General features: G+C 35.1%; 1 protein-coding gene across 2 annotated transcripts in view; it reads right to left on the reverse strand.

The window, feature by feature from the left end:
* Nucleotides 1–1240: 1240 nt before the first annotated feature.
* Nucleotides 1241–14863, reverse strand: part of UBE3C (ubiquitin protein ligase E3C) — an 83625-nt gene continuing 70002 nt past the window's right edge. For both annotated transcript variants that reach the window (XM_085317712.1, XM_085317711.1), the window contains 4 exons: nucleotides 11720–11908; nucleotides 11555–11621; nucleotides 10527–10657; nucleotides 1241–5111 (listed from right to left, as the gene is read on the reverse strand). In XM_085317712.1, the coding sequence (XP_085173838.1) occupies nucleotides 4941–5111; nucleotides 10527–10657; nucleotides 11555–11621; nucleotides 11720–11908 (558 nt within the window). In that variant the 3' untranslated portion in view covers nucleotides 1241–4940. The remainder of the gene's footprint in view (nucleotides 5112–10526; nucleotides 10658–11554; nucleotides 11622–11719; nucleotides 11909–14863) is intronic.

The raw sequence follows: 14863 nt of genomic DNA on the forward strand, positions 1-14863 counted from the left end.
GGACATACTGAAATGACTCCAGTGAAGAGCCACAAAGGTAAGGGAGTGAAGCATCTGATATAGGAGGAAAGGCTGAGAGAGTTGGGATTGGTTAGCACTGAGGAGTAAAGGTGCAGGGGGGATCTTATCAAATGTGTAAATACCTGGTGGAAGGAAGTAAAGATGGAGGCAGGTTCTTTCCAATAGTATCCAGTGACAGGGCAATGGGCACAAACTGAAATACAAGAAAATCCTTTAAAACATTAAGAAAAATAGTGATTGTAAAGGCAGTCAAACCCTAGACCAGGCTGCCCACAGAAGTGGTAAAGTCTCTATTTTTGGAGATATTCAAAAGCCAACTGGACATAGCCCTGAGCAACCTGCTCTAGCAGATCCTGCTTGGGCAGAGGCTTAGGTCTATGTGATCTCCAGATGTCCCTTCCAACCTCAACCATTCTGTCGCTCTGTGAAATGCATTCAACTGGTCTTACCTCTTTTTGCTAGGGGTTGTCTCTCTACACACATCAGAAATTTTACTAGCTTTAAAAGACTACTAGGTACATACAGAAAAACTGCAAAACCTGGGCATTTATATTCTATTCATGTTATCTTTTATCTAAACTATGAAGTGCCTTACAAGATCAGTTTCAGATAATTTTCTGTAAACTACATTTTTAATGGCGTAATAATTGAAGAATATACAGGGCCATTTGAAAGCATTCCAAAATAAGCATGCACAACACTAACTTTATAAATGTCATTGAGGAATTAGAAGTTTGAGGAAAAATAAGAGAAGCAATGAGAAACAGATCACAGTAAATGTCAAAAGAGAGAGAAATTAAATTACACCTTCAGAGATACCCATGTATGTACTGCAAGAGAAAATCCAGAAGTTGCTGTTTTTGTACTTGCTTGCTGACAGAGTAACATTTTTCACTGCAAGTTATAGTTTCTCTTATTTTCATCCATTTTGTTCTTTCCAAAGATTCTGAAGATATTTTTCAAGGGGGGAGGGGGTCACTGGTCTTAAGTCTTTTTGAAAGACATACTGAAACAAAGTTAAACTATAAAGATGCAGTTTGACTGACAGAGTGGGAACTTTAGAGCTTGAAAATTGAAGCTACAAATTATGAAGCAGTAGTAACTTCACAACCAAGGGTTTATATTAGCTTCCCTGTTTAAACCCATTTCAGTACTATCAAACTTTAACCAGAAAATGTGATATTTATTGCAAAAACAAAAGAAAAGTGTTTCTGCAAAGTTTCGAGAAAACTCAAACTGTTTTATTCACAAAAGCAGAAGTCAATAAAAATATAGATATCCTGATCAGTTTTACAGACCACGTTCATTTCTTCTCTTTCACTGACAGGTAAATCATCATGAAAAAAATAGTAATAAGCATTTACATCACAAATCCTTTTTAACACAGATTCATGTATATGAGCAAATATATTTAAAAGTTTTTGCATATAAATACAAAACAAAAAAAATTACAGCTTCAACAAAACATTCCAAGAAAAACAGCTCTTTTTTGTTTCTGCGCTGTGTCATTTTTCAGTGGTGGATAGAGTAAGTGCTGTCCCACTGGCATTTTACAAAGTTTTTGGTTTAAATAAACTGGATTTTAGCATTAGATCACTGGCCTTGTTAAATATTTTTGAGTTCCAAACCCCTTTGTAGATCAAATTAGGATGTTTCTGCTAGATTTACATAAGTGATGCCAAAACAAACAGTCAAGACTGCTGCTAATAGCATCAGGAAACTCAATTTTATTTGAATTAGCGAGCACTCCATACAAAAACAACCAAAGATATCTTTGTTGCTCAAATCAAACTTCTACCAGCTCATTGTTAACTTATGAAGCTGAAGCCAGATCCTTCCTGCGTGTTGACATAAATCTTCCCTGGAAACGAAGACTCGGTTTTGCAAGAGTCATACAACTTTGGAACCGGGGGCCATGATGGAAAGCAACAGAAGTTAACTAACAAGGAAGATCATTTCTTTCTTTTTAAAAATCTACTTAGTAGGATTAAACTTACATACAGAGAATTTCTCACCAAGATAAACATACCAAGAGTTAATTTTATTCCTGTGGAGACATGTAGAATTCACATTCTCCTCCATTTTAAAGATAAATTTTGAAAAAAATGTTTCTAAAATGGTTTGCAAATGTATAGTGTTCTCTTAGTTATTTGCAAAAGAATCAGAAAATGCTATCATTTTAAAAACACAAGTACTGAAACAGGACAAATCACTGAAGTACAGAAATTAAGGAAGGGTTGTCTTGCACAGAAAATAACTGTAAAACCATAATTAATACTGCCATAATTCAGATGATCAAAAACTACAACATCATTTTAGGTTACTTACATGCAAAATGCTTCCTGTCCATCTAAACTGAGAGAGCATCATAACTGGGAGAGAGTTTGCTTGTGTTTTAAAAAACAGAAAATCCATTTTCATATATAAACAATGCTTGCTATGCAAGAGCTATATGAGAGATCAGCTACACCACTTAGCTCTTCAGGACGTGATTAGCTGTACCTATATTATTTCTCATCCTTTCATCTCTGGTTCTCTAAAATATCCAGCAACAGATTTTTGAAAAGTAGGGACTCATGCCTCATCCTGACTATACAAAAATAGTTGACAGAAGTAAAAACATCCGTTGCCAAAGGAAGCCCCTATCCTCCTCTTATTGCAGTCTGGATACTAAAAGTGGTATAAGCTGCTGCAGCAGCGATTTCCAGCTGACTTTAAGTGTAAAACAAAATTCAGGCTACAATGCCACTGAATACAGTATGTCAGAATTTCATACTCAGTGTACAAAATATAAGAAACAAGATCAGTAGGTCCTAGATACTGAAAAAATTAAAAAGTCAGAGTATTTTCAGTGAGCCCAAAGACTCAACTGAGGTTTTGTACAACTGCATGATTGTTCTGTTTACGTGACTACACCTACCTGAAAATCTTACTTCCCTTAAACCCACTCTCTCTGTTGAGCTTGTAGTCATGGTAATAGGTAAGAATAGTATGCACTGTCTCCTTTTACAAAAGCAGAAATTATACATTACCAGTCATGATTATGTGGCATAACTCCTTCAAAATACAGACATTTAATAGAAAATTAATTTGCATTTTACAACATACAAATACGACACTATTAATGTAGCAAAAGAATGGAATTGAAAATTAATTTCCAAATATTTAAAGCATTAGCTTATAAGATAAATAATGCTATCTGAAGTATTTGGGTTTTGTATTAGGAGGAGGCAGTTGCACTATTACTGATTTCTTTTCATCTATTTGTAAGTTTCATAATTTTTGTAGAAAAATATACAAGAAACTAATTTTGGGGTAAAGAATAGGTTGGTATGTAACATTTAACATAAATAAAAAAGCCTAATGCAAAACTAAAAAGAAAACCAAATCATTTTATTTCTGTACATCAAGACTACAAATAGTATTTTAACACTTCATTTATTACCCGAATTAAGAAATTACACATTTTTATATGAATACTAGTAAACATCTTAAAATCACTCAGTTTCTCCACATTTAAAAGGATATTGCTGGTTACTGCTTTTAAATATGAAATCCAACAGTTTCCAGTAACAGCAAAATAGTTTTTTGCATAAGAGATGAATACAAATCTGATTGCAAATTCTGATGATTTAAAATATAAAACTGAAGTTCAGAGGGATGCACTTGTTTATGAATCTTAGTTTGATTTTTCTTTTAAGTTGACTGCAGTTTACGTATGAATACCCAATGATGCACTTTAATTACTAGAGAATCAGTTCCTTCCATTTGAACCAAATATTTCCCAGCAATCAAATTACATTAAGCAGCATATTCCCACCTACTACTCTTAGCAGAAATACTGCAGGCAGATGGATACGAAAGCTTTGTTTAATCATAAAAAATAATGAATTTGACTAGTGTCTACAGCAAAGATATGATATTTAAGATGAAATGATAGGGAAAAGGAATGTGAACACCACAGGCTTCAAATATAAAAGATAAAGCCTGATAACTTTGGTTCAAATAATTTTAATAGTAGTTACATGTATATTTTTCCAAAGTCATGACTTCTGTATGTACTGGGTATGCAATAGGAGTCTGATACATTAAAAAAACAAAACAAAACAAAACAAAACAAAAAAAAAAAAAAAAAAAACCTGTACAGGCATAGAAGACAGAAGAGAGAAAACATGGAAAGTCACATCCATTTACGACAGTGTTCAAGTGATAATGATGCAGCCAAAAGTTGAACTCAAAGTAAGCATGCAAATCCAATTTCTCAAAGGTATTTCAGAAAACACAAATAAAATATTGGTTATAAATGTTTTTATCTCAGTGCCTACCATCTTGAGGGAAGGTAGTATAAAACAAAATCAGTTCTGTCTTAATTGCAATAACTACAATTTGTAAACAATTCTACCACATAAGTAAAGATGTTGGCTTATCAGTAATGAGCATTTTCAACCCCATTTCTGGGATATCTGCAAACATCTGCTTCGCTTCCATCTAAAAGATTAATTACAGGGAGTTAGCCCTGTCTCATCCCAATGTGCTGCTTGGTACTCAACTTTATTGCCAGTTCATGAAGTTATATATATCTGAACAGCACAAAGCCAAAGCTTCATCTTTGGTTAATTTTACTGAGATGTCACTATTCTTTAAATGTGCTCTTTCTTCGCATAAACACAGAAAACAGCCACACTGCACACAGCATTCATTAGTTTGAATCATAAAGCAGTGTCAATGTAATATTAATTAATGAAAGTTTAACTAACAAATCGTGTTTAAAAATGAAACCTATTTGAGGGCATTTGATAAGACACAAGAGCTTCAGAAATCTAGACAGGATTCCCTTAAATCTGCTTGTGTGGGTGCTGCTTGTGGAGTAGGCACTGGCTAGTTCCTCTGCAGATCATCTGCATAAGCATCAGTTCAACTCAGCTTAGTTCAAATCCAGCAGCACATTCAATAGCATAAAGAAGCTTGCTCCGCATAAGATTTTCATCATAAAACTCAGGAAGCTTTAGCAAGTTCATGCAGGTACTGGCAGTGGGTAGCCTGTCTAGATCAGATCCTCCATTGTGAATGCAAAACGCAGGATACAACTCCTGAAAAAAACAATAGGAAAAAAACACATCAAAAATATATATAAGGCCAAAAATCTAACCCTTAACAGCTGGCACAGACTTCCAGGAAATAAATGATTAGACTAAAATCAATCACAATGACACATTCAAAAGACACTTTCATTCCTAGTTTCCCCCAGAAGCACTCAAATTGTGTAGCAACTCCTCCACCCATCAAAATCCACTATATTGCAAAACAGAAAGCTGTCTTACCTGGTTCTAAGGAAAAAAAATATTATTGTTTGTACACTCTATTCTGCAAATACATGGTGCTAAAAAAGCAGTGAAGTGTGATATGGAAAAAAAGCAGTACGATAGCATGCAAAAAGATTTTTATTGTATTTGGGAGAAACAAATGATTCACAACAACTTCAGACTTTTCTTACAAAGCCTCCCAAATGCATATGGATGCTGGTTATTTTGCAGGAATAAGTAAATGACAGATTCCAGTTACACTGAAGTTTTCTGACAGTGAAAAATACATGCTTAACGCAGGGAACTATAGACCACTGAAGTAATAGATATAGATAGAAAAGGATATTCTGCCATGTTTGAAGTTCACTTTGCATGCTACAATGACATGGTTTCTTCTGAGAATTGCGCTTGGTTCTTCCTTCCCATCTTGGCATTGTTTCAGTGAATACCAACAAAAACAATTTTGCTCTTACTAATAAAGCAATGTGCTGGGCCAGTTCAAACATTTTTGTGTTAGACTTTAAAAGTATCCTGCTTTTATGCAGAAGTTCTATATGAGCATTTATTTGTCATGTTAAAGTGATGCTCTGAAGAGGGAGAGAGGGTTAATGAGCAGGCAGGCTGTAAATAGAAATTTGACGAATTCATGTTACCATTTCACTTTTTTTCTGACATCCAAAAAAAAAAAAAAAAAAAACTTTCAGTGTTTCCCTTCTTAAGTGTTATTTTGTTAGCATACTGTAGATATATAGAATACATTCTTCAAGTTTGGGTGAGTATTTATAAAACCACTGTTTTCCTTCTACACACCACATATAATAATCATAATCATAATTTTCATTGTTAAATTCAATGCATCTGATATTATACAAGACTTAGGTTAAAGACATTTCTTTCTCTACAGAGATTTCAGTGTAAACTAATCCTTCAGCATGCCTAAAATTTATGAATTTGAAGACAAACAATACTCACTATTCAATGGACCTGTTCATGCATAAGATTAAGCAAGTATATACACTACTGTGGTTATAACATTCTGAATCAAGAGATGCTTCAAATTCTCCAAATAAAGAGCTAATTTTACTTAAACCAATTACACTGCATTTCTTCAGGTTCTAAAAAGATTATAAAATCATTCAACAGTTATTGGGATGATACAGATGTGCATAATGAGTCTGTAATGATATAAATTTGTCAAACTGCTTATTTTTCTGGTGTGATAAGCATGGATCTGAGGAACAGACATTTAATATGCAACAATTTAATTGTTTTAATAAATCTAATTTCTTCTTCTGAGAAACATCATAGTGCAAAAAGGCTTTAAAAAAAAACCTCTAAAGCACTGCTTTTGCTGGCAAGAAAGTATTCATCAAATGCTTGCTGAGCTAAAACAGTTCTGATTTTAGAAACTGGAAAAAAAATCCCAGCTCCAAAGGCAGAAGGTCAATGAGATTTTAAGCTAAATTATTGTTCAAATGGAGGCCTTAAAATGTATTTCATGGCTAAAATGCTGCATTTTTAGTGTTCCTTTCAAAATGCTAATTGATTTCCCCTACTTTAGCTTTAAAAATGGAAAAATGAAGTTCGAAATTGAAATGTCATGCCAAGGGCACCATTTGTTGCATAATTAAATACCATACAGTGGGAAACTGCAATAGTTTGGAATTGAAAAGTATCATCAATTTGTTATGTGACCTGATTGGAACTTAACAATTTTCAACCACACTTTAATGATTTTTTTTGTCCGTAACAATCACATTTATTAAACTTATTAAACTTTAATTAGCTTTAGCAAATGTTATTCTGAGTCTGAATCTGGCAGTGAGAGTTCTAAATTTTTAAATGATGCAAATCTAGACTGTTCTATCTGTAAGCTATGAATGTCAAGACATTTCTTTATCTTAAATTAACATGCACTAATTTTAACAAAATGTGACAGTTCTAAAATCTTCTGCATACTCAACTGTAGAATGAAAATGAGAAATTGTGTTCCTCACAGAAAAATGTAGCATCAAAATTGCAAACAATTTTAAAAGGTATTTTGTGTAAAAGTCTACCCTCAACATAAATAAATTCAGACAGTTATTTGGCTGGTGATAGCACTTCCACAGCTTCACCTTCGAAGCTCTAAACAACACATTGCCATAGGCTACCAATACATTATTGCTCGCAGCAATGCCAATTGCCCATTTCCTTTTCTGGCAAACACTTGCATCTTACTGTTTCTATGGAGTCCCTGAAACAGTCTGATGAACAGCCCTCAGCCCTTGGTCTGTCGGCAAACCCGTGTTAACAGGATGTGACTGCGTGTGCTGTGCATCCCCCTTCTGCACAGTGCTATCCACTAAAGCAGCAGTAATGGCTTTTCATTCTGGTTTCTTTTGCCAAGCCTGTTGCATGTGGTTTAGCTTTCAAGCCCGTTCTACAGTGAATTGTTCTTTTAATGTTTTGCTATCATGCTGCAAATGGTATTTTACTATTTTACTTCAATTTTTCCTAACCAAGTATGCTAAAACCAGGCTGTGGCCCACTTCCTAACTACACACACTCCTCTACACATTTGGCCTCACTGCACCCTGTTTTTAATGTCTCACTTGTTGGCCTTAATATTTTTAGATTTTGGAGTCACTTCCGGTATCTCTTCCAACATCATACGGCTGCTTCAGAACTGGGAGCTTACATCTGCATTTCCTGCTCTTCCCTTGTAATTAAAAAGGCAGTTAACAAATTTAAACTTTCTTTACTTTCTTCCCACACAATTGTTTCTCAGTTCTCCATTATATGACTGATTTTTAACTATGCCTTGTCCTATGTACCTTGATCTCATCCCACAGTTTTCCAATCATACTTCCCACTGCGTTATCCAGTCCTGTTTGCTGCTAGAGTAAGTAGACTGTACAGTGATACTCACATAGGACTGAAGAGTTAACAGTAATACTTGCAGACTTTTAAATAATCAATCAACTAATGCTTTAGATAGGATTCCTATCACTGAACAGCCATTTCCATTGTCTCCATATCCAAATCTAATCACCCTAAGCTCACCTTACTGTTAAAGGGATTCATTTAATCCTGAAATAGATATGTGTAACAGTCAAATTAAATTACCAGCTGAAGGTGCCCACTGCATTTCTAGGTGTGTCTATGATTTTAGCTCAGCTACAGATCATAGACATTTAAGTTGGTGGGTATGTTGCCAATCCGTATTTTAACATCATGGCACAGAACTGGCTACAACAGCTGAAGCTATTATGAGGAGGGTGAGACTGCATAAAGGAGTACAGAATTATTATGCCCCACATCAGGTTGAAATGTTCATGCACTACAGGGGTATGCAGCAGTGTCACTATCAGCTTATAAACAGTAAGAAAATAAAAAGACTGAGGAAGGACAATGTTAGTTTGCAGCATAAGGCGATAGATGGAGGATAAGGGCATAGTTGAAGGTTAAGGACAAAGGGGCACACAGCAGGTTTTAAAGCTGTAAAGGCCATTCTTCCCTACAGAATGTGGCAGTGAAATTGCTCTACCGCCTTAAAAAAAAATCCACATCCTGTGTGATAACCTACTAATTCTTTTATATATCACAAATCATTAAAGTGGCTGAGGTCTGTAACGGATACTTCTCATTTCAGTACTAGAATGTTTTCTGTTTTCCAGCAGAAATTTGTATTTAAGAAAAAAGTAAACCATTAGTTTGGAAATTCTAGCATTAAATTTGTTTAGTTCAGTAAAGGAAAAACAAACAGTAAAAATATCTAGAGTTGGAGAGGGGGAGCAAGGCGTGTTTTTTTGGCTTTATTCTTCACATTTGACACGTTTGACATTACGTCACCCCTGGCCACAGGAAAAGTGCCCAATTCCTAGAGCTCAAGAAGAAAAATTCTTCTGGAAAAATTCTGCCTTTCAAGTGGAAACTTGAAACTTTAAATGCTAACTAGTCCAGAATGAACTTTTAGTGTATGAGGCAAAAAAAAAAAAAAAAAGTAAAATTCCAAATATATTGTCTCCACCTCCATGCTAATGCATACATCTGAAATTCCTGTTCCTATATAAAATGTTAGCATCTGTCCCCAAGATACTTACATGATGAGAAAATGCTCATTCACACCTCAATATAATAGAGTAAGTATAGCTGTTTTGTAAAATAATACTAATAAAGCCTTCAGCACTCACACAAAACTTGCATTCATTTTTTATGGGTTTTTCTGTTTTACTTAATAAATGTAGAAAATCAGTTAATATCCATTGCTAGTTAAATATTATATCACACTATCACATACTAATGTGAGAAGTCCTTTAGCTCTGTTTAGCAACACATCTAAGGAAGCTAAACAGAGCAACTCATCGTATTTTTACTTGTAAGCAATTGCATGAAAACCTCTGTATTTACAATCCAGTAAGCTCACCTTTGTATTAATTTATTAAAGAGTACAACAGTAAATATGCTGTTGAGCAACACACTGAAACTGATAGTGTTGCTATTAAGTGATTCGTACTTTCCAGTGAATTACACAAAAGCATTCCCACATTTCTTGATGAAATGTCATCCAAGGACAGATCTTAGCCAAAATTTCACAGCCCAGCTGAAACTTCCAGTTAGAATATCCTCAGAATTTTAACTAACTTGCCTTGGTCTCTCTTTGGTTTTATAAACAGTGGACCAAAGTTTTCTTCTTGCTTAAGGTTCACTGTAAATATCAATCTAAAGACAGCAGCAAAATACTTAGATATAAAGAGTAATAAGCCATAATCTTATACGTATACAAATGCTAATCTAAAGGAAACATACGAAATACATCTCCAGTTTCAAATGTTTATATTTAATAGCTGCTGATACACCCTAAGTCCTCCTTTGCCCAATTTTGAAAACATTACTATTAACTTAGTATGTTCCTTGAAGGTGGTGGTAATGCTGGTTCTATTCATTAATGAAACACAATCAAAGCATGGCTGCACGGATCTTTCATGACAAAAAGAAAGCACTTTAACCAACGCTATAATGAATGCTTTTTTAAGACTATTTCATATTTCTTGAAATATTTTAAAACTATTATCATTATACTCAAGTGCAAAGACCGAAGCTGTTATCTAGTCACAAAGTCTGTTATTTTAAATTCCTACAGACAAATTTTATATCACAATTGTGATATAAATTACAACTACAAAAATTGACACAAAAAAAAATCAGAAAGACATGAACCTTAAACCCCAGAAGAGGCGGTCGAGAGCAGCTCGTTACAAACTTGAGTAGTTTGCGTTTCTCTTCATCAGTGAAGCTTTCCACAACCCTCCAAAATATTTTTATTACGGGATGGTCTGCTGCGTAGCCACCTATGATGAGATTTAAATGATTTAAAGATAAAATAGTTTTATAAAAGAAAGAAACCCTTTGGAAAACCTCGCATCAATTTTTAAAAGCTTGAGGAAAATATTAAAAGCAGCAGGCTTACATTGCTGACCTCCATTATCTACAGATATCTCTGAGCATTACATTTTTAGAGTTTCTCATTCATTGCTAACCTTAGACATACCATTTCCCTCAACTTCTTAACACAGTTTTCTCCATTGAACTCTACTTGTTTATTTTAAATTAGTTTTATTTAGTTCAGTATTTTAGTATTTATCTAGGAACTTTGGGTTATTGCCATTCACTGCAAGAATTCACAAAATGTGCAAGACTCAGGAGGTTATTTCATAAGCCAACTTACTTTGAAGTAAGCTGGGATGTGAACTTTTATGTTAGCTACTCTTTGGTTACATTCATGATGAATTCAGGGAAAAATGAATTAAGATGCCTAGCATTTCTAACATGGAAAGAACATGAGCAGTCCCTTGGGCCTTCTGAGAAATGATAAGTATCTGAATGTACTGGTAGAAATAACCATCCCCGTATCATTTGAACACCTAATTTGGGGACAGCTAGACGCAACCACTGACTAACTTCCAGTTAGAAAAGGAATTATATATTCTATAATTATCTGTCTAAAAACTTGTATTTAAGTGCATAAATACTATAAATCGCATACCTCTATGTCCCCACATTAAATAAATCTGGTGTTAATTTTTCCCAACCTTCTGAAATTCAGGCATCTAGCTAGAGAGTTTGGCCACCAAGGATAGCAACAAGGACCCTACAACTTCTTTTAAAACTACGTTAGGTTGAAAAGCAAATTTATTTATTCTTGAATCAGTCGTAACAGATTTTTTAATTAAGTAAAGTATACTCACCTGAATAGTTTGTGAAAGATTTAAGATCATCCAAACTAATAGGAACCTGGGCACCAGATATCAAAACCTAATAGTAAAGTAAGTAGGACAATTACATTACAGGCAAAAATTAATTGCTTATTTGCAGTTTTAAGTAAATGTTTCAGGAGTCGTAAGCAAAAATACCTGTATTTCCTGTTGATCAAACATTCGAAGCCATTCGAGATTCACAACGTTGGCCAGGCCCTGACGGAAAGCAAGGCAATGCTGTCGAATTTGTTTATTTAATCTGTAGTCTGCCACTAGATGGATGTATGCTATTCGGTTAGCACTGGTAACAGGAATATCTTTTCCACCTGGCTTCAGCTCAACCACCTATAAACATAATAATTTTCATAACCTTGGTAAACTTTTAAGTTGGTGTGCTGCAAATGGAAAACTGAATTACAAAACACTCCAGTAGGTGATTTACATACTTGAGAGTAACTAGAATATACTCAAGAATACTCACCTCAAAATAAAAGATTATTACAAGTGTAGTTTTTTTTATGTTTACTCATAAGTGCAAGAGTGCGGTACCCAGTTTTCAGAACAAGATCTTCAGCTGCAAGTACACAGAACTGAAAACATGGCCCTGTGCTCTATTACCAGAAAGTAAGTGGATTCAGCAGTATCAGAGCTCTTTTTTAAGAGCTGATGTTTAATGCTAAATTCACCATTGCAAATTAAACAGAAACTGAGGTGAAATTTTCCCCTTGGCAAAGCTTTCCGCTAGCTTCACTGCTGCTAGTAAGTGCCGTGGAATATAGAGTAGCCTGTATGAGCAAAGGGCACACATCACTGTTTCCTTCCCACTGAATTAGGAAAGCTCAACTTGACTGGCAATATTCTTCTGTTTAACTGTTTGGTGCAAGTGAACTTTGCAGAATCACACTATTGAAAACAGTGCCCACCGAGTCAAAATTAAGATTCTGATACAGAGTTGATTTACAGAATGATAAGCACTCAAAATTCATGCTGCTCTAAAGCTAACTTAAAACACGTTCAGTATTTTCAAAAGAAAAAAAAGAGGGAATGAAAAGAAAGAAAGAAACAGAAAAAAACTCCAGACCTACTCTTTATCATTCTACTAAGTTTAGTTTTTGTCCTTCAAGTACATCAGGATAAATCAGCATGGAAGAATTTATGATGAAAAAACCCCAAAACAAAGATTCTGCCACTGTAATAAGATACAAAATGATTTACAATAGGATCATGGGTAGTAGTAGTTAAAACATTAACGATCTTTACTTATTCTGAAGTTTTTTTACTACTAGTTTTGCAGAGTAGCCCAAAAAGAAGAGAGTACTAAAAAGAGGATTAAAAAAATGAAAAATTGACATGTGTTCACCTTCTCAAACCTTCAGAAAAAGTTTATTTTTCTACACTCTAAAGTCAGGATTTTTTTTCCCCAACTGTTAGCAAACTCTATGCATTTTGATCAGTAACGATCACGTTTGTAACACAGAATTCAACACAAATTGTGAATAGCTTCTTTTGCAGCATGCTATCTAAAAATATGAGCAAAACCAAAATGTTACAATGAAAAATCTGTAGCACTTTTGAGCATTCACATTTTTACTGATTCATAGATTTTTTTAAGGCCAGAAAAGAACATTACAATGTTATTTGACCTCTCAGATAACACAAGCGAGAATTCTATTTAGAGATTCCTGTATTTAACTCAATAAATCCACAGGCAAGTTAAAACACATTTTTTAGAGAGACAGGCAGTCCTGGTATAAAGACTCTTTATGATGGAGTATTTACCACTTTCTTTGATAAACTAGGCCAATCCTGAATTACTATGAGTGTTTAAAATGTCATACTTCCTACTTTAATTCTTCAGCTGCAAACTTCTCAATTTTTTAAGCCTACAGTAAAGAACTCATCAGTACCACCCATCACCTCTGTGTGTGGGAATTGCTACATTCAAGTCCTTCTCCCTGAAGAATTAAGTAAAAATGAAAGCATCAGTCTAGTTTGCTCGGAGCCATGCCCTGATCGTCTGGCAACCTGCACTGCTCACATGGGTTTGCTCTCTTCCGAGTGAGTCTCCAAGACTTATGGGCACAACCGACAGGACAGCCTTCTCCAGGCCCACCCCATGCAGAACCTGGTGTGTGGTGCAGCTGCCTGCTCCGGAGGATACAGCCCTGCACATGGCAGACAGGAAACAATCTGCACTAGCTCGCCTGAGGAGGACTCTCATCCTGGTAAAGTCCACAGGGAGGATTTAGAAAGGTAGGGGATATTGTCCAGACCAAAAATGAAATGTTTGATGAAAAGTTGCTAAGCTTTCTCCCCCGCCACTGCAGGTAACCACTCTGGCTAGAGAGCTGCCGTGTTTTACCTCCTACCCTTTTAGTACTGTTGCTAGGAAGTTCATCAGAAATTTCACTCATCTAACAATTAGAAATATTATAATTTCCAGTTCCAGTCCAATAGGTAAAACTAGTTCATATGCATTCTTCTTGAAAGATCAACATTGGCCTGTAGCTTAAATATTGTCCTATCCTTCTTTTCGTTCTCCAATTATATCCATACATATATATCACAACTGCATCATTATCTCCTTTTGTCACTACTTCACCAAATAAAATTTCTCTCTCTGAAGCAAGACTACATTGGATTCAGCCATATTAAAGCATATTAGCATATAGCACCTAACTTACCATGTTTCTCTTAAAAATATGGGCACCATCAATAAACAAACAGTTATTATTCATTTTGCATACTACATCTTTTGTTAGATCTCTTTCAGTATTTATGTAGAAAGATGCTCAAACTGACCTTCTAAATGGTTACAGGGAACAACTAACTGGCAGTGAGTTCTAGAAACCACTGTATTTAGGATTCATCCGTGCACTTGGTGAATAAGAATCCAAATTGCTAACCTTCCCGGCAATAGGAAACCTAACAGCTAACCTTCCCAGGAAATAAGAGGGCAAGACACAGAGCAACTTACGCTTATGTTCACATTGTAATTATGCTCAGTTGGTTAGAGCGTGGTGCTAATAATGCCAAGGTTGTGGGTTCAATCCCTGTATGGGCTATGCATTTGAGGGTTGGACTAGATGATCTCTAGAGGTCCCTACCAGGATCTCCAGGTTCCCTACCAACCTTACCAACTCTATGATTCTATGTTGTCTCTATGGTGGTCTAAAGATACAGGGAAAGGTGTATCAATCGTCTAATGAAAGCCATTTTCTCTCCTTACAATGCTCATACTACAAATCTGAGAGAGAAAACACTATACTCTTTTGGGCTACTGCTAAAAAGAAAATAGAG

Source organism: Rhea americana, unplaced genomic scaffold (genome assembly GCF_003343005.1).
Source record: "Rhea americana isolate MKP2758 unplaced genomic scaffold, rheAme1 scaffold_50, whole genome shotgun sequence".
NCBI lineage: Eukaryota > Metazoa > Chordata > Aves > Rheiformes > Rheidae > Rhea > Rhea americana.